The sequence below is a fragment of the Corapipo altera genome, unplaced genomic scaffold (genome assembly GCF_003945725.1).
Source record: "Corapipo altera isolate COAL_440 unplaced genomic scaffold, ASM394572v1 255, whole genome shotgun sequence".
Taxonomy (NCBI): Eukaryota; Metazoa; Chordata; class Aves; order Passeriformes; family Pipridae; genus Corapipo; species Corapipo altera.
In genome coordinates, this window is record NW_020884929.1 from 2,369,654 (window position 1) to 2,389,465 (window position 19,812).

General features: G+C 41.8%; 1 protein-coding gene across 5 annotated transcripts in view; it reads right to left on the reverse strand.

Moving 5' to 3' along the window:
* Nucleotides 1-19,812, reverse strand: part of TNIP3 (TNFAIP3 interacting protein 3) — a 58,648-nt gene that overhangs the window by 9,146 nt on the left and 29,690 nt on the right. For 4 of the 5 annotated variants that reach the window (XM_027658890.1, XM_027658891.1, XM_027658892.1 and 1 more), the window contains 8 exons: nt 16,914-17,046; nt 11,279-11,365; nt 9,696-9,785; nt 8,674-8,739; nt 7,796-7,927; nt 5,112-5,240; nt 2,844-2,960; nt 597-722 (listed from right to left, as the gene is read on the reverse strand). In XM_027658890.1, coding sequence (XP_027514691.1) covers nt 597-722; nt 2,844-2,960; nt 5,112-5,240; nt 7,796-7,927; nt 8,674-8,739; nt 9,696-9,785; nt 11,279-11,365; nt 16,914-17,046 — 880 coding nt within the window. The remainder of the gene's footprint in view (nt 1-596; nt 723-2,843; nt 2,961-5,111; nt 5,241-7,795; nt 7,928-8,673; nt 8,740-9,695; nt 9,786-11,278; nt 11,366-16,913; nt 17,047-19,812) is intronic. The other variant, XM_027658894.1, reaches the window with a different exon arrangement.

Below are 19,812 nucleotides of genomic sequence, written 5' to 3' on the forward strand. Positions count from 1 at the left end.
AAGACAGGAAACCTCGAAATTTCGTCATTTTTTTTAATGGGGATTGAGAAAGCTTGGAGTTTTGCATGCCATGATTTTACTATGGCTTCCTACTGACACTACTTTGAAGAGATAAAAAGGATGTTGCAAGAAAAAATTATTGCGGCGGCTGCTCAGCTCATTTGTATGGAGCCCGTTTTGTTCCTCAGTGATATTACCATCCCTGTAATTCAATTGCAGAGGTCAGGGTTAACTAGAGAAGCTCTTTATTTCAAAAGTTTGTTTGATGTTATAACTCTTATATCAAGTGCCAGTGAAACAATCAAAGTCCTCTGGACTTGTTTTTGGTAATTCCTCCCCCCGCCTCCATTTTAAGATACGCTTGAAAAGTTTTTTGCAATAAATACTCCCTTCATCTACTCATTTTGGAAGCCTTCTCTAATCGTTTCTCATCTTCTTACTGCATTACTTCAGAATGATTTCATCCCAGGTGGTGACCTCATATAAAATCCAATGTCAATTAATGGAAGCCAGAAAGCTTTGAGTTGCGTGGAAAGTGAGAAAACAAAAATAAAGTGCACATGTGCTGGCAGTGGGAGCTTTCTTTTGCCTCATACCTGAGCGCTGAGTTTATTCAGTTGAGACTGCAATCTCTCGTTAGCTTTCTGCAGTGCTTCTTTCTCCTCGTTGAGTCTTTCTCGGTCAGACCTCTCCTTTCTGAAGTCTTCCTCATATATTTGTACCTGCAATTGTCAATACCAAGGATGGGAATCTCAGCAGAGCCACTTCATCCACTTTTGTTGTCTGGTGGCTTTTTAAACACTGCCCAAGCAGCAGAGTGCATTCCAAAGGGACCCCTCCTCTGGACAATCCTACAACCAGAAGTTTGCCTTGTCTTTTTTTATGACCAATACAGAATGACAAGTAATGACTATTCTCCAATGGCACCTGTCAATCAAAACAGTCCACAGCTTCAGTATTTGTAGACCCTTGATATTGAAAAGGCTGACTGAGAAATATCAGTTTTAAATATTATAAACCAGACAGCAAACACTACTATCAAGCTTTTTAAGGGATTAACAGTATCAGGACAAAGATTTTACCAACACTTTTTTCAGTTTTCTCTTCCCTCTTGTAGCTCAGGTGCAAGCAATTGGGGAAGAACCTCCCTGCCCCAGTGAAGAAGCAGAGGGGAATGCAATGCACACAATTCAAAACGCAAATACAGATGTTTGACCTGGTTCCTAGAAGATAAGCTTCTGCTGAGGGGTGGAATGGTTTAGCTGTTTTTGTGTCCCCAGGAATCACAGCGCTTCATCCCACTAAAAAAATGTCTGACCACCCGCAGCAAGAAGTGAAGCACAAATCTGTCAATTATTCGGTGTTAAGCTGACTGGCTGAATTCTCCAGCTAATGAATGGGCAGGAATTCACCCGGTGAGGAGCTGGAGGTTGGTGGCATTTCTACTGACAAATAACAGTAAAGGCATGTCTGGGTGGGAACCACCACCAGAACTTTCAGAACTCCTTTCATGTCCTCTTGGTTGCTCCCTAAAGCTGCTGACAGTCTGTTTCCAAAGGCCTTTCTCACTGTGGCTCATGCCCTGCCCATCAGATAGATCCAGTTTTCCTTTTGCTGGCAGCAGGACTATGACTTCACAGAAGGACTAAAGAAATGTTAATACCTCAGGGGAAGAAAAAAGTCAACACAGGGCTCTAAAAATTATTTTCACAAATTGCCTGTTGCAGCTAATTTTTGCAAGAGTTTTTTTGGACCTCATGGTCCCCACTAGATAGAACCTCCTTCCTGAATAACACTGTGGAAAAGGAACAAAGGCTTTCTGTGTGGCTGTGGGGGGACTCTGCTCCACAGGCCATGTGTGGAGAAGGCCTGCACACCCCTGACCCTCCAAGGCAGAGGCAAAACTGCAATCCCTGTGCCCCTTGTCCAGCTACACACTTCCCTCCTCAGTATTTCCTCATTTTTTCTCTCCCGATTCTGTCCCGCCTCCCTCCCTCTCACTCCCCAGCCCTACAACGTGCTGAAGCTGCAAGGGAACCCCTTTGGCATAGAGGGGGACACCTCCCAAGGAAAGAATGCCTTCATCTCTCCTCTCATGACCAGGGATGGGTTGATGACAACCAGGCTCTGGTGAGACCCTGCCACGTCACTGTTTGTCCCAGGAGTCCCCTCTCCATACAGTTACAGCCTCCTGCTCCACTTCGTGTACAAGCAAGTCTGGGCTCACTGTACTGATTTATACAACTAGAAAAATACACTCATAACACGGATACCCCATGAGAATTCTGGAAAAAAGAATTGGTTTACTCTATTTTATTGTGTAGAATGAAATAAGTTATTACTGTACAATCAAGTGCAGGATTTTGTTCTCCGGCATGTGGCAAGCATTACATTAGAGAGCAAAATCTGGCTCTGCTGTCAAACGTGACAGAAACAAGTATTTTATTCCCATTGAATAAAATTCACATTCTGATCACATCCATTTGTGTGTCAATAACATTACCCCTAACACTGTCCAGACCCAAAATGTAAAATTATCAGAAAACGATAATGTTTTTTAAACAGGTTCTTTCACATGGAAAGAAAGGCAGTGCACAAAGCACTTGAATTGTTCAGAACAAAGATTTAAGAAGAAATAAATACACATCTATAGCAACTGGGATGTAGGTTATGGATGTAAATGTTTTTCCTCATGCTTGAAAAACTGCAACGCCAACGTTCTAGTTTTCCAAGACTTCCTTTCAAAAACTCTGCATAGCAAGTCTGCCAGGTACAATTCTTGGGAGACAAGGCAAAATTATGCTGTGTGAAATCCATCCAGCCTTACTTCCAGCTGCTCTTACCTGCTGTCTCAGCACTTCAAGCTGGGTTCTCATCTCCTCAATGCTGTTCCTGTCACCCTTCCCCAGGGGAGTCCCAAGGACAGGCGAGTGCTGCTTTTTCAACACATCCAGAAGGGCCTGTAACATCGAACAGCAAAAATGCTAAGTAGAGATTCATTACATGAAAAGGAAAAAAATATCCTTTTAAATTCTTAGAAAGAGGTTTTCCCTTCACTTGCATTTGTCTCCATTATATACACTGGATATAAACCCCACGAATAACATATATCCATGACTAGGTCCACACTTTCAAAGATACCACACTACATCCAAGAATTTGAGTCAGTGCAATTTAGGGGACTGTGCTTTTACTTATAACCATACACAATATTTACTTATGGAAATCACAGCTGCAAATCTCATCCATAAACACCATTTCCCTGTGCAAGTTGGAATTTGGGAAAACAGACAGGTGTCTAAACTTAGCTGAGGCCAAAAGCAAGCAAACAAAAAAACACCCCAAGAAAATAAAAGTAATATTTAAAGATGGCCTAAAAATGTGACTAGGGGAAAGTCGGACCGAAACATTTTTTGCACTTAAAAGTACAGATTTCTTCAACTGGAACGGAGCAAACTCTCCTGTTTGAGAGGACGTTGTGTAGTCTCGATAGCTTGTCACTAGAGGGAGTTAGGAATACACACAACATTGTACCACTCTTGCTCAGTTTTATAGTGAAATTCTGCCACAGCTCTTTGCAGATTTTGTTTATTTTTCAACACATTACGTTACACAGCTCTCCCTGGGACTGGAACAATTTTTAATCAATTATCAAAAGGCCAATCAAAAACAAGCCCTTTCCATGGAAGGCATAGAAAAGGAAGGCTTTTTACCTGATGAGCTGCTATCCCTAAGGATTGTGCAGAAGAGAAATTGCTATAATAGTGGCAAAGCTTGTGTTCCATGTCAACACAAAAGTAAGGCTGAACTTCAGCATGGGAGTTTGAAGATACAGATACCTGACTGATTAGCTTACTTTTTGTTCCTTTTTAAGCCACTTTTTAATACCTTTTTGAGGAGGTTCTACATCTCAGGATTATGGAGGGGAAAAAAAATAAGTATCCAGAAAATTCAATATTCAAAAGGTTAACAGCAGAGAAAAATAAGGTGAAGATTATTTTAAACTGCATTTGGAAGCAATAGTGTGAGACTTTGTTTTATCATTTCAAATAACAGAAGAAGAAGTTATTTGATTTGTAATAACTTCAAGTGGCTGAACCTGCAATAGCAGGGGACTAGACTTAAAAGGGTCCCTTCCAGTCTTATGTGCATTCCTGTCATGACATTTGAAGGATGCAAATATATAGAAAATCAGTATATTACTGTTGGGAAAGTGTGTTACATGAATCGATGTTTCATTTAAAACAATGTTCTATTTACCCATTACCCATTACAGATGGGTAATGAAAGTTACACTGAGGCTTTGAGCAAGTCCTGTCAATGCATTTCAAAAAGAGCTAGAGATCATATGTTCTGACAGATTTTTTTATTATGGCAAACATTATGTTTTTTGGCTTGACTTTTGCACATCATGGCCCTTTAGCTTGTTAAAGCACTTAAAGTTACACAGCAATGGTTACTGCAGTGCATTTCCTCAGGAAGTGTTTGTGGTTCACCATGAAATAAAAAATTGTTAGAAAACACCCACTGCTTTATGTGATCTTTTGATTAAACAAAATTACATTTATTACTTTCCCTCAGTTAAAAAAAAAAATCCCATTTAGCTATTTAATGGCAATTTCCTCAGTGAGACCTAAATACACATAATACTTATATGCATGAATATATATATGTATGGGTACAAACAGTAAGACAGGACTGTGTCTTGTGAGGAGAAGCCATTATTCTCAAACACAGAACATAAGTAAAACAACAGTTTTAAAACTGTGTGACTTCTTTTTAACTACAGTGCATATTAAGTCATCTTTGTGCCATTTCCCTTTTGTTCTAAGGAGGGAGGATGTAGAAACAGCTTAGAAAGGGGTTTCACAGGAGAAGCCAAAGATTCCATTAACTTTCCTCTTTGCAGTGCAGCCCTACTACCTGCCAGGAACAGGTATTAGCTGAAGTTAGGTCTTGCTTGTTTCCCCAATTCCTAAAAGCTGATCATGGTTTGCTACCTTTTTCACCCAGGATTGAAAAGATGGGCATCTGGTAGTGTCACTGCCTGACAAGGGAGCTCCTGGAATTAAAGGAACAGCTCCTGGTCAGCAGCTCACTGCTGCTCCTACCTTATTGAGACGGCTTATTTCCCCCTCATAGTGCTCTTTCTTTCTAGCCATGGAGGCATTCTTCTGCTTCAGCAGCTTGTTCTCCTCCCTCATGTCGTGGAGGGCTTCACTGAGGACTTTTGTTTCTTTCTGGGATGCAAAAACACAGAGAGGTGCTGCTGAAGTGCAGATGGAAACGTTTTTCAAGAACAATTTTCAGAGTATCTTCTGCCTGACAGATGTGCTGGATTTTTTGTTGTCCCAAGCACAGCTGGGAAGGGAGGCAACAGGAAGGCAGATCGTTGGAAGCCCAGATATGATAAAGTCTGAAGACATTGTTTTAACCACTCACCACATGATGGGACAGAGAAAACACAGCAGGCTAAATCCTTGCTCTTTGCAACCACACAAAGCCATGAGAAAGCTGGCAGGCCAAGCAGGGCAGAATCATACAGGCAATTACCCCAGAATTGCATTTCTCTTACGTATTCACAGTATAAGGCCAAGGCTAAATGCTGGAGGAGTCCCAGCCATTGCCAGTGCCATGCAACACTAAAGACAAAACCAGATCTCAGTGTCACATAGTCTTAAGGCTTTATTCACTACAGGAGAGATGAGACAGGTCTCAGCCCACTCTAGATTTACCATGCAACCAATCAAGGCTTGAAAATCTACCTTTTTTTGACCCCATCACAGTTGTTGAATTTCAACCTGACCATTCCTAGTGCATATTCCTGCACTGTTGCCTTTCCAGAAAACTACCAGGAAGATGTCCCTACCTGCAACACGAGCCTTCCAAGATGGTACTGTGAGAATTATTAAAGGACATTTGCCAACCTGTAAGTTTGACTGTCTTATTCTATGGCTTTCACAGTGGCTATTTTCGATTTACAGTGAATGGAGCTGAGATCCAAATCAGACCCTGAAGCAAATGGCATCCCATAAGCTTCCTTTGCAGGGTAACACATTCCTCACTAGCCCACTTTTGCCAGACTGGTCTTGGAACAAAGCTGTTTGGACATATGAAACATAACAGCTTTTTTACAAAAGAAAAAGAAAGTATTTCAAATATTCTTCTGCAGCTGCTTTATGTGAATAAAAAAATCGAGATCAAACAATCACGTGCACAGGACACCATATGAATGGTATCTTTTCCTAGCTCCTTCCACACATTCTCCTTCTCAAAGGCTGGCACCTCCAGGAACATGAACATTAACAACAAAGTATCTCCAGTTTCTTCAGGTTTTTGAGCCATCTGAATTCTTACATCTTATTGCTCCTTATTCAACACTGAATCTTAGGTGTTCTGACACTGGGACTTTCCAGTGACTAGGCTAGTCTTTAATTCCTGTCTATGGGCACATAGACATGCCCAGGGAGAAGAAAAATAATTAATTTTTAAAGAAATTGCTGATCTAAGGCTGAAATTCCATGCAGGTTAACCTGACCCCATAAGAAATTTTTGGATTACATTGTCATTTATTTCATTATTCATGTATGTAGTAAAAAATTTTGCAGAGTGTATTCTCATCCTTGTCTTTATAAAAAGCCAGTTAGGGGTATTTTTCCCATATATGGTAAATTAAAAGGCAGGCAGTAGTATGAAGAGGCAGATGGATTGTCTCACATTGAATCCACACTCAGAGTAAATATAGGAAGTGATTCAGCAAGTATATAATAATGACTTAGTTTGCTTTAAAACATGTACAGAGTCCCCTTGGTTGGAAATCAAGTACATGCTTGGCTAGCACTAATTGATAAGCAGGTAGGATGAATGTTCAGCTTATGCAGATATAAGCTGAGGGCTTTGCACTTCTTTTCCTGCAGCAGGTAACTCACATCTCATCTGAGCCTGGAAGTGACACGTTTGCCACTTGTTTGCAGGTTTGCTTCAAGTTACCAAGTGAACAGAGAAGCTCAACCTCAGCCATCAGATCAACATCCAGAAACTCTCATGAGAGGTCACCAAGTACATCATCCCACTGAGCAGAATGAGAACAGGAAGCACCTCTCTGTGGGGCTTGGAAAATGGAGCACAAAGTTTTGTGTGTTTGTCAGGCATAAACATGCTGATCACTCTGGCTGGTGGTTTTATTGAGGTGGGAATTCAGCTTAGGAATTTTAGATGCAAAAGAATACATAAGAGCCAGTGCCCAAGGAGTCTTGAGAGAGGAGCCCAGCCACTGTCAGGGTGAGGTGAACAGCACTCTAGAGTGGCTGACCAGGCCTAATAACTGCAGTGACTGTATTACTAACATTTGCAGGGAGCTGAATCAGCCTATATTGCCAACACCAAAATCTGGGTGTCTGGAGATGCATTGTATTTATTGCCAAGCACTTTGTGTAACACCTGCAGTGATGCTCCTGTTCCATTTGAAATAGCTGTAGCATTTTTGTTCACAAAGCACTTCCCCCTGAACTGAACAGCCAGGAGGGAAATCTCTGCAGCGCTTGTATCAATCTGCTCTCTACGCCCCCCACGCACACACTAATGCTGTTCTGTCTGCCAGGTTCTACTGAAATGACTCTCCCTCTGTGCACAGCTTTCTGATGAGGCACATCAGCAGCCACTGCCTTGGCTACAACACTCAGCACCACATCTCATCTCACAGCCCACGCTCGGCCCTGCATGAGCAAAGAACGATGAAAGGCAAGAAAGTGTTGAGCACAGAGCACAAAGGAGGTGACAGAGTGCACCCTCCTACCTTTTCCTGCCACAGCTTCTCTCTGCCCAGCACTCCCAACCTCTCATCCCCTGGCTGCTGCCGATGTCTCTCCTGCTCCAGCTCGCTCACTCTCCTCTCCGATGCGTCCAGCCTTGCTTTCATCTCTGCCAGCTGAAAAGCAAGGGACAGACCACGGTGGGCTGACTGGAGATTCCCAAAGGCACAGCACCTCCAAGGTGTCTACCCAGGGGCGTAAAACAACTCCATTTTAAATGAGGAAGAGCCATTTGAATTTCTCTTCTCTTTGAAGAAAGAAAGAAAAAAAAAGAGACAGTAAATGATTCAGATCTCAGTAAAGCTTGTCAGAAAACACTGAAGAGAAAATCTTCCTGACGAGCACATGAGATCATCCTGTAAACTTCCTCCTCATAGCAGGAAGCAATAGATGAGAAGTGTCAGTCAATGAACCAACTTGGGTTTGGGAATACCAGGCAAAGTTGTAAGCAGTCAGCTTCACTGGGCAGCTGATGATAATGGCTGCAGCAGTGATGCCACACAACCATAAGCAAGGAACAAAAGCTACGTCAATTGGATCTTGGGGGAAAAAACATAAAAAAGAAAGAAAGAAAAAGTATTTATCTAGAATTCATCTTGACAGTGCCTGCTTACAGGGGGCAACATTCACAGAGGATTTACCTGAGAGCTCCACCATTACAGCAAGGCCCCAGGGAGCTCCCAGGCTTCCCAAGCCAGGCACGAGAGATGGGACAAGAACCAACAGAATATGTGATGATGAGGAACAGGGGCTGGGCACAGCAGGCACTGCAGGCTGAATTTGCCATGGCTGTGGCTGGCTGGTATTGGAACACAGACTTAGGTGACATACATATTCCAATAGAAGTCATCAACAGTGTTACCTGCTTTTCATAGAGCTGTTTCATGTTTCTAAATTGATGATCCCATTGCTTGTTCACCTCCAGAAGCTGTAATTACCAGGAAAGTCACAATTAATAACCCTTATTTCAACATCTTTGATAAATCAAAAATAGACTGGCATTCTAATCCTCCAGCTATGATTGTTCACAACCTCCTCATCATCTGGGCAGTTCATTCCAGAAAAAGCAAGTTTAAGGTCTGGCAAGCTTTCCAGCCCATCTATCAGTGCTTTGGTATTCCAGCTAAAGCACAGGAACACTCAGGAAGCAACATCCAGCAAACATGCAAATATGCCATAAGCTGCAGGAGAATCATTGGCAGCGCTGTACCGATCCCAAGCTGCAGCTCCTAGATGGCCAAGGACTTCCCTGCTAGTTTGCTTTCAGTTCCATAAATAGGTTTCCAATTAGAATTTCTTTGACTCCAAACAAATGACCTGAAGGATATAGGGTCACTCTTTACGATGCTCAGGAAAAGACCAGCTTCCAGTTTGCTGTTACCTGTGACCAAGACACCCCTGGCTGTTACTCACAGTTGTCCCTTGGCCTTTACAACTGTGATAATTAATAAAATTTGCCCTTTGCACCCCATAAATCTCTGCTCTTCTACATTCATAGCCACGGTACGATAAGTCATCATTTGTTTTTAGGAACAGTTCTCTAAATATAACTCTGCCTAGTGTGGTACAGAGAACTAGGAACTAGTTTTAAATGTAATTTTAAACGTAATTTTAAATGTAATTGAAGTGCTTGCACACTTCAAGCTGGGAAGAAATGCAAAGCGACAAGTATCCACATAGAAATTATCTGACCAGAGCACAGGATGAGACTCTCAGAGGAAGAACACAGGCCTTGCTGGACTGGTGGATAAAACAAACAGCTACTTAAATACAGTGTAATTAACAGTGATAACACATTCAGTGATTTCCTGCTTCCATTACTGATACTGTAAGGTCTGTCTTAGAGGTTCTCTCTGTAAAGGTTAGGGGTATATCTACGGTTACCTCTCGTCTCTGTCTTTCCAGTGAGAGGATATGTTGTTCCAGAGAACTGGGTGATGAAGTCTTCTTTTTGGTCAGTAATGTGTGCCTTGACTGGAGAAAAGAAATGTTCAAAAATTCATGCTTTTGGCATGATTATTGTGTAAAGCTCCATCCACTCTGGCAGGTGCACGTAAAGGAACTGAAACAGAAACTTTTTCCTGCATTGCATTTGTATTTTGGTACCTTCACACCTACTGAGAGCAGATTCTGAAGTGTACATCTGCCTTAACCTTGCTTAGTCTGTGTTTTAATTGAAGCATTATGCAAACAGCCACTGAAATAAACAAAATCATATCTATTTGTACCATCTGAAAGACAGAACATGAAATTGGATTTTAATTATCTTACAGATGGCAATTTAAACAATTAGTACAAGCCACAAAAGTTGAGCATAACTTGAAGTGGGCGTAATTCCCTTCATTTACAAGAACCAGAATAATTAGTAGCATTGCCCCTGGTAAGTGCTTGCAGGCCCAAGGTAATAAACTTTAGCACAGCGGGCTCAAAGCAAGCAACCCAGAAAACAAATAGGCCATTTGGAGAAATTAGGAAATCAGTCTGCAGTTGTTTTTTAAAGCGTGGGGGTTGGCCCATGCAGGACAACAGCAACAACCCTCATTTTTATAATGGTAGTGCCACAGATCATAATTTCCAAGAAGTTTCTATGGATTGCCATGAAAACAAACATGTGATCTATCAGAGAGAGAGGGAGAACTGCACTGGAAAAAAGAGGCATGCTCATAAAAAAAGAACATACTATGTACAAATGTACTGCTCAGGGAGTTTTGTTTCCCTCCCTAAATCCTCAACCAACACATGAAAAACCAGAAAAAAAAGTGTGATCGCTTTTGAGGCCTTGAATCTCCTGACATAAATTTTCTTCAGCTAGAGAATTTAATGCCAAATACCAACGAGGATCAAAGAAGAGTTTTGTTGTGTCTTTTCATAGGCAAAAGTCCTGACCACATATTTGCCCTGTGGTCAGTCCTGCTGAGCTCAAATGTGGAACCCTTGACTTCCAAGGCAGGAAACATTTAATCCCTCCTCTTGTAGTTCATAGACATGTTTAACTTAAACTATCTGAAGTGATACCTGGCAGCCAATGGAGTTATTCAGACGCTGAATTTCTTAGGCATATATTTAATTGCATGTTTAAAATTAATATTGATATGAGTAAGACCACTCACATGTCTCACAACTATACATACACTTGGCACCAACCAGACTGGATATTGCTCACAGAAGTTTCTGGGTCACTAAAATGAACCACTTTGTACCTTTTGTGCAACAACAAATTAAAATGACCAAATACTTCTAGAAGGTAAAAAAAAATGCTAGGAAAAGTTTTCTTTCTAAGAATGCCATATCCAAAAATATTTCTATTTGATTTTAAACCTTGTAAATCATTCAGAAGAGTCCACTGGAACACAAAAGTGAATCCACAATTGTCAGTCTACAAAGTCACACACATGATACCTGCACCAGCTCAAGGAGTTCCTGACAATCAGAAAACTCTTCAGAGAACAGCTAAAAAAGTCACTTACTTCCAGTGGGTCTGCTGGGGCTTCCATGTCACTCCCATCTGCCCACGTGCATCCAAGATGGCCTTGAGTGGCTGTCTCACTGTGGACCTTTGGAAGAAGAAGAGCAACGGAACAGATGTTTTCTGCTGGCTAAAGGAGCAGGAGAGTGGCTTTAAGAACCAGGAGATCCACAAGTGCTGCCTGTGGAAGCAGCCAAGGTTCAGAAATAAGGGGTGGAATTCTGATTTTAACCTTTTCCTCCTTCCTGGCTGGGGCTTTCCAGAAAGGATGAAGCACACTGCTTGTGACTAATATGCCAGGCAAGGCAGTTCTTTCTCTGCTCAGAGTGAGTGTAAATCACAGTGGACTGGCCAGATCTCCCCAGAGAGGAAGTTGCAAGGATAAGGGAAGGAAGGGGATATGCTTTTTCAGTAAATAAGAGCACAGGCTTTTCTATCCCTGCTTCCAGTTGTGAAAAAAGACTTATGTAAGTACCATTATGAAGTGACACTAGGACAGAGTGTACCCTGCTCATAAAGAAGCAATAGCCAAGTCTGTTAACAGCCCCATACAAACCTCAAAATGTTTAGGGGAAAACCATAATTGGAAAATTGATTTATTTCCCTCAAGAAAAGCTGCACAAAGACGAAGAATGACAGGGTTGCTATTCCTCTCCTAAGGACATCTTATCTTCACTTCTGCTACTTGTCTTACACTTAAGCTGGATCTAAGCTTCAAGCTACTCAAGACTTGAGTACTCAAGGTATCCAACACTCCAAACTCGTGTCTTAGTTTCCCATTTGGGAAAAGAGGTTAACCTTACCAAGTTAAACTTACAGGAGAGATCAACAAAGAAAAGGCTTCCACAGACTTCACATACAAAGTCAGAACAAAATAGAAAAGTGCAAAATATTGTCACCTTCAGTCTTCTGAATAATAATGGAATTTAGAAGGAAGTATGAAAGAAATATCATATTCCTTATTGTGCAAAGATCTCTATGTCTAGAGATTTTTCAGTGGCAAGAGAGGTTACTTATTTAATTTTCAAGGAATGGAATGAATGCTAGCCTGTGAAATATGACAAAAAATAATATAAATCCTTCCTTCCGTTTTCAGAAAAGGATTTAGACAAAGTAAAGCAATCCTGTGAAATGCTGGAATTTAACAACAACGTTCCAGATTTCTGGTTCACAATGTGTGACCAAGCAACTCCTCTTTTGCAAGATACAAACCCCAATTTGGAAGAAAGCTACTACTTTATGATATTTGCATATGATATAAATCCTCCTTACCCTGACGTTCTTTTTAGGTTTTCCTGGTTTATGGAGTAACTGGAAAACTTGCAGGTTTTTTAATGTTATTTTAAGGTTATTCTAATGAAGACATTTCAGATTCTCCATAGGAGTCATCCTACCCATCAAAAAAAACAAATTAATTTTGTCTGTGCCTATACGAAAACTAGTCTTGGAGCACATCCCTCCCCAGTGACAACATTGCAGATTATAAACTAAATGCCAATGATTAGGGAACAAAAGCTCAAGCTCTCCAGAGGTGGTGGTGTTCTTCCAGCAAAAACTGGGAATGGTTGAAGCAAAATCATTGTCTGCCTTTATAGAAACAGTTAATAGCACTGAAAAGAAACAGAAGGAGGTGATAACGTTCATTTTTGTTGGTATTGCAGAGATAAAGATACCACGTTTGTTTAGGTCTATGGCAATAGAGTCGAGGACAACTCAGCTGTACAACAGCACTTCAGAAACCTGAGATATATAAGAAATCCTGGAAAGAGGGGCTCTTGACAACTATCAGACTTCAAAAGTCAAAAAGACAAAAACATTCTGAAGTATTTCTACTTGGTTTGAAGCCTTTGAACCACATACACAGTTTTAAATTGCTCTGAGAATTCCGGTTGACCACCAGACTGTAAATGCAGTTGCAAACCGAAAAGTCTGCCAGGTATGGAAAAAGCTTCCCAGGAAGTAAATGGGACCAGGCAAGATTTGCTGCCCTCTGAAACTCCCTGAGTTAACTCCCAAGTGGCAGCATAAACACTGTCTCCAAGGGCAAAGGGAGATGAACTGATTAGAAGCCTTTTATTAATTTCTCTTCTATTTCTATAATATTCTGTAATTTCTTTTAGTAGCAGCTTTGACATTGGACTTCTTTTTACCACTCTTGTTTAAAAATGAGAAATATTTTAGTTTCTATTCTAGGAAGACCTGAGCTTTCTGAGTGTAAAAGCCTTTTAGCCATGTTTGGGAAGCTTGCAATGGGAGAAAAATGAAGGCCTTGGAGCTGTAGCCAACATTGAATCCTCCAAGCGTTGGCACCACAAGAAGATAAAAGGTCTCATTTTCAGAGTGCTGGATCTTAATTCTGGAATGCCTTCTGTTAGAGTATTACAAAATATCACTCATAAATTAAGATAATGAAAGCCATTTGTCACTTCTGGAAATTTAGTCTGTTCAGTGCAGTGAAACGAAGACCCATTAAAAGGCTTGATGCAAGTAAATGTGATCTTTCCTTGATGATGATAAAATGGCAAAGTCATTTCTTTTCTTCCCCCCCCCCCCCCCCCCAGCTGATTGTGTATCCACTGTGAGGTTTGTTGGGGAATTTTTTTTTGATTTTTATTTTTTACTTATTGTACTGTTCAGTTGCATAATTGGAGAAATTAGATTAACTCTGAGATTACTTGGGTTAAAATTTGGTGGCTTCTGGAGAACCTTTTGTTTGCTTATGTGCTGGCTGAGCTTTGGTTTTGGCTCTGTTCCTGAAGCTGCTGTTATGCCAGCAGTGCTTGCCACAGTATCCTTCACAGCCCCTCTTCCCATTCCGGTGCACATGGTGAAACGGTAAGAAATGAGAGATTCTGGTTGAAGAGTAAAATTAGCTCCTAAACCAAAAGAAGAACATACCTCCTCCTGTCCCAGCCTGGTGTGTGTGCTTCACCACAGAAGTGTGCTGGGAAGGGATTGTCCCTTCAGCAAGTGTGTCAGCCTCAGCCTTCTGTGGTGCTCAGTTACAAACTCTCTCTGACATGCAGATGCAAACACGTGTCTTTATAGGTGGGAACCAACCAGATCAAATTAGAGCAAGACGTGGTTTCTGAGTAAGTAAAACGTAGCACAGCGTTTCCTTTGTTTCAGGAACATGTTTCAGCATTTCCTTTATCCACTGGTTTGCAGCAGTGCCAAGGAGACCAGCCACAGGGGCATGGCTACTCAAGTATCCAAGCGTTTGCAAACTCGGGTCTGATGATGAAAGTCCCGGTTTCATGGCACAATAACTGGGTGATCATTTGGAACTGTAGCAAACAGGCTATTTTCTAGTTTATAACACAGTGGTTGTGAGCACAGATAGCCCTTGAATGATTTTTTTTTTTCTCTCACTTCACACCCAAAACAGTTCAGGGGCTTGAAAGTTTATCGTGGCCCTTTTTTTTTTACCAATGGATCCTATGAAATATGGTATCTCCGCAAATTTACTTTATGTTCACACACTGCCAGTTATCCCTTCCTATTTGATACCTTTATCCACCCTCGCCTCCCCCAGGAAACATCCCTCCTGTGTTCAAAATCTTGATCAGGCACTAGATATACTCAATACATTCTGCATTAGTACTTTTGGGTAATATTTGTCTTTTGATGCAAATCTTTTCCCTCTCCCAGAGTGGAGAATGCAGCATCCTGACAAGCTGCAGTTAAAGTAGTACCGCTGAAGGATGTGCTGAGAATGGGTTCATTCTGCAGACCTACATTTTATCTCTCTCAAATATTTGCATTTAAAGCCACACTAATATCATAAATTCCTATGAAAAAAATCCTGGTGAGAAGGAGAATCTGTTTACAGACATTTTCAGGTAAGTCTTGAAAGCAATTTAAGCTCAGATGGAAACACCATTTTGCAGAGTGCAATTTGTACTCTCCCCTCCTGAAAGAAATTACAGAATGAAAACAACTTGCTGGCTCTGCCAAATAACTTCCTGATGAATGAACAACACTACACAGAAGGTCATGATTTGTTTCATTATTAACTTTTCCCTACCTCCTAAATATGTTATTTTCCCTTTATTTTATGTCTAAATCAGCACCTAATTTCACCAACTTACATTTTCTGGTGTGGGGTTTTTTTTGTCAAATACTATTTCATAACCTTCATAACTGAAAGTCTGCTAGGTGTTAAAAATATGACCTCCTTTTCCAAACCACACAACCTGAGACATGTGCTCCTAATGTCTTATATTGAGGTTGTTGAAGCCCATCACTACTGTCAAACTGTCACTCACTTGAAGTCCAGCTCAACAACCAGCCAAGTGAAAAGTTGCTTGACTTAAAAGTATAAATAAAAAATACCCAGCATGTTTCTAATGCAGAAATATCATAAACCATCCTCCTTCAAGCTGTGAAAACCACACATCTTTCACAGGCAAAAAACGGTGCCATAAATGTAAAGAGAAAGGCACGACAGAACAAATACTGCCACGGTGTTCTGGGTGAGCACCGAAGCACCCCACAGAAACAGCTGAGGTAAAGCACATCCCTTCTTTTTCCTCCTCAAATCCTTTCCTATTCTCCTTCTGCTGGAGGGAGCCTAACGTGGGGAAGCAGGTGTTTCCACAGCTCATTTGTGGCTTGTCATTTCCAAGCTGGATGCTCCTTGACTCTGGGCTGGCTTCTGTTTCACCGTGCTAATTCCTCCCCCTGCATCCGGGAATCCCCATCCCTCCCTGTGGCTTCCCTCTCACTGTTTCTAATCCCACTAGTCTGACCCTGGGGTGTCTCCTTAGGCTCAGCTCGGTTTCGTGCCCTGAGGTCATGACTCATTTTGGAGCTGGCGGTTTGCATGTGAAAGGAGCCGTGTGTAATTTCGGATTTCATCGAAGAGAGTCATCTATCTCTCTTTTACCTCCTCCCCAATTTCCTGCATCATGCCTGGGGGTACAGCCTTCAGAGGTTTCCTTCCCCCAGCCCGTGGGAGTGTCACACAGGCAGGTGGATGGCATTCAGGGCTTAATCACTCCTTCTGCTCCCAGTTCCAGGAAACAGGGAAATTCCTTTTGTCCTTCTACCATATTCACTATTTCAGGGGAGAGGAGAGAAACTGAGATGGAAACCTGAGAACAAGTTTCTGTCATGCTTGTTAACCACTGCTTCACTGCAGGCAAAGACAGGGGCCTTGGCAGGTGGCTGACAATTCTCTGTCTGCAATACCACAGGAGTGTGGGTTTGAATCATCAGCATCTTCCTTCTTCCTTCCTATTCATCTAAAAGCCTTTCTGACACTTCCAAAGATCTCTCTCCCACACACCTCTGCTCATTCTCAGTTAAACCAGAGCTACCAAACAACCTAAAGAAATGACAGTGGTTTTGGGGTTATATAGTTTCAGGGCTCTGTGTTATCCAAAAGGCACATGTGGCTGCAGAGTGGATCATCAGCAGGTTTAGCTGACCTTTTAAAGCACTGCAAAACGTAACTTCTCAGTCAATCTTCCTCCTAACAGAAAGTAGCTATATGAGGGAAAAATAAATGTGTAGCAAGTTCATTGCATCATTTCAGAAATCCCAAAGTTTCATGCATAACCAAGTCACCCAGGGAACATCCCCTGAATGTTCCTTCCTGGCAGATAAACATTGCAAAAGCACAGTGCCTTTACCTTAAGGGAACACGAAGTTCTCTGAGGGTTTGGAGTCTCTTGTGCAATAGGTTTGGGGTCCTCACACGACTGGGAAGTGTTACTCTTCCCTATCAGGTTCCTTATTTCAACATCCAGCTCTTTACTTTCACACCTGCTTAGGAAGAAAAAGCAACGTTAAACTTGACACCAAAACTTGAAGTAAAGAGCAGGTCAATTTTTCAGCTCCCTCCTCACTGTGAGCACATAGACAGCAGAGCTGCTCCTGCACTGAGCTCCTGCTCCCTTCCTTCCTGGTGTGCAAGCAGAGAGCACTAAAACACTGTCACATGGGCACTATCTCAGTGCTTTTGGGGCAGAAATTCATTTAAAATAGTTACACAAGCTGTCTTTATGAATTTTACTACATTGCACCTACAAAATCCAAAGCGATCCTTTTGAGGATTGTATGAAGGCTGCCACGTGTCCTCAACCCCACCCGCTCACACGCAGTTCCAAGAATTTTAAATTCAACTTTAAATAAATTTCAATCAAAATAGTTCAATTGGTTTGGAAATGCAAAACTAGTTGCTCAGTTATTAACAGCAAAATGGTGTTTATTTGGTGGTAAAATTCATTTCTTTTATTGCTCCCTACTAAGGACATGCAGGACTTATGTGCATGTGAGGGCTCCAAATTCACGGAACTTACTGTCAACTGGGGCTGATTCACTTGATGCAATGTAATGGGGGAATGTGACTTTCAGGAAATGGACTGAGGCATAATTAAAAGGAACCCCCAAATGTCCTAGCTCAACCTGAGTTATCAAGAAATATTCAGCTCTTTTGAAAGCCCAGACCTTAATTTCCTAATCAGCTTAATCCAGCTCTAAATGTAACTAATGCGTGACCAGAAAGCAAACTGCAAGTCTCGAAAGTATCACTAACCTGTTAGAGCAAGATTACTTCTTTATTTAGGCAGAAAATACTCAATTATTCAATTAAGCTACCAGAAAAATTGAAAGCAGTAAGAATTTATTAGTTATGCTGCTTGCAGTTTAGACAAGGATTGCACTGTAGGTTCTGAGGAAACTCTTGAAGCAAAATTGATAAAATTACCCAATAAACAAACCAATCTATCCTAATGATATGAGTAAATAAGTGTGGTGAATTTCGTGCTGGTAGCATAGCAGGATTCATTTTATTCTCAATATTTTAAACACAGAGACTCTAACAGAAATATGTCTACATTAGGCATGGATGCAAAAATCATTTGCAGAGGTTCTACAATGAAACACCAACAGTAGCAAGTAAGGACCAGTAAAACTCAAAAGCTGGGGGTTTTTTTGACTTGCCACCTAGTAGCTGGACAAGCTGGAATTTCATGACCATAACTGCCTTTCAAAGCCATGAAGATGAAGAGAAACACCTTCTTCAAGCACATTTTCATGGACTCCATGGTGGTGCAGCTGCTCAGGAGGCTCGTGGCAGTTTCCAAAGCCCCAGTGGTGTGTGGGTGGCAGGTGAGCCCCAGCAGCAGCACCGGGAGAAAACTGCAGAGGGAAAACAACAAACCTCGGGAAAGGAGTCCAGCCCTTCTGTGTCTCTCTAAATATTGCAGAATCCTGGATAAACCACGGTAAGTGGCATTTTTCTTTTTCTAAGCAATTCCGTGCTGAGCTTCCCGGACCTCAGGCAGCAGCAGGACCAAGCACTCCAGTGCACTTCCCTGGAAAACAGTATCTCCAGCCCATCTGGGCTCCCATGCCTGACCCAGGGTGAGATTGCTCTGTGTAACAATCGGATATATAACAGTGCAGAGCTCTCAGTGCTTTTGAGGCTGCTCAGAACTGGAAAGCCACAGCACAGAAGCAGTGACTCTCTCCTGCAGTCACCATCCCCAGCTGGCAGCACGACCCGGCTTGGTCAAAAGAGACAGTGTTTCATAAACTCTTTTAGGTCAAATAAAACTGCCTAGCCTAAAAGAAATATTCAAAATAAAGGAGCAACACTGAGGATAAGACAGTAAAAGATGGGCAGCAATCTGGCAGGAGTGCAGCAGGAAGTACTTAGGCAGGTTGCACTCATCTCTGCTGCTGGCTCAGCCACAGTGAGCGAAGATGGGTGACCATAATCTCCTGAGATCAGAGCATGAATCAAGATGAGAAGTACCCCATAAAGATGGAGGTTGGCTTTAAGTATTTCTTTTCAGCCAGAAAAGGTTCATTCCTCTGCTCTCCTCCCCAGAGTTTGATGTTGTGGCTGTAAATGCTGTTCACCTCTAGCTGCTCCCAGCATGTCTCTGCAGTCTCCTTTCTGCACTCAGAAGTGCCTGGGTGAGAGCAGGACCCGGTTGTGCCAGGGTAAAAGAAAGGGAACCACAAAAGGCTCCAATCCCTACAAACTCATTGCTGCTCCATAATATCCACGTGTTTCAAGACTATCACAAAAGTCAGAAAGCCACTTCATTGACTGGATTTCTTGGTGCACTTGGTTTCCCCTCAGTTCTTAGACTGAGAAACTGTTACTCCATTTATCTGCATTTTAATATTAACCACTTTGATAGGCAGGATATTTATTTGTTGTTAGTCATATCTGGTGTGTAGATCCAATTTAGAATCCAGACTTTCAAGCACACGGGTGCTCTGAGTGCTGGAGCTCGTGATTAGGAGCTACCCCAGACCAAGACAGTTCCTGCCGATTACCAGAGCTTCCCCCGATGAGCTCTAGAGGGCACACAGCATTCAGCTTCTGCAGAAAACTATTTCCAAAACTGCTTTCGGTTTTGTGAAGTTCACAGGTGCACTTCTGTACCGTTAAAACCTTTCCTGTACTGTGCTGTTGCCAACATTTTCTAATATGGGGTGTTTCGGGTTTTAATAATTAAATTATGCAAATAGGCAATATGTTAGGAAAAAAAAAAAACCCTAACAAACGGAAAA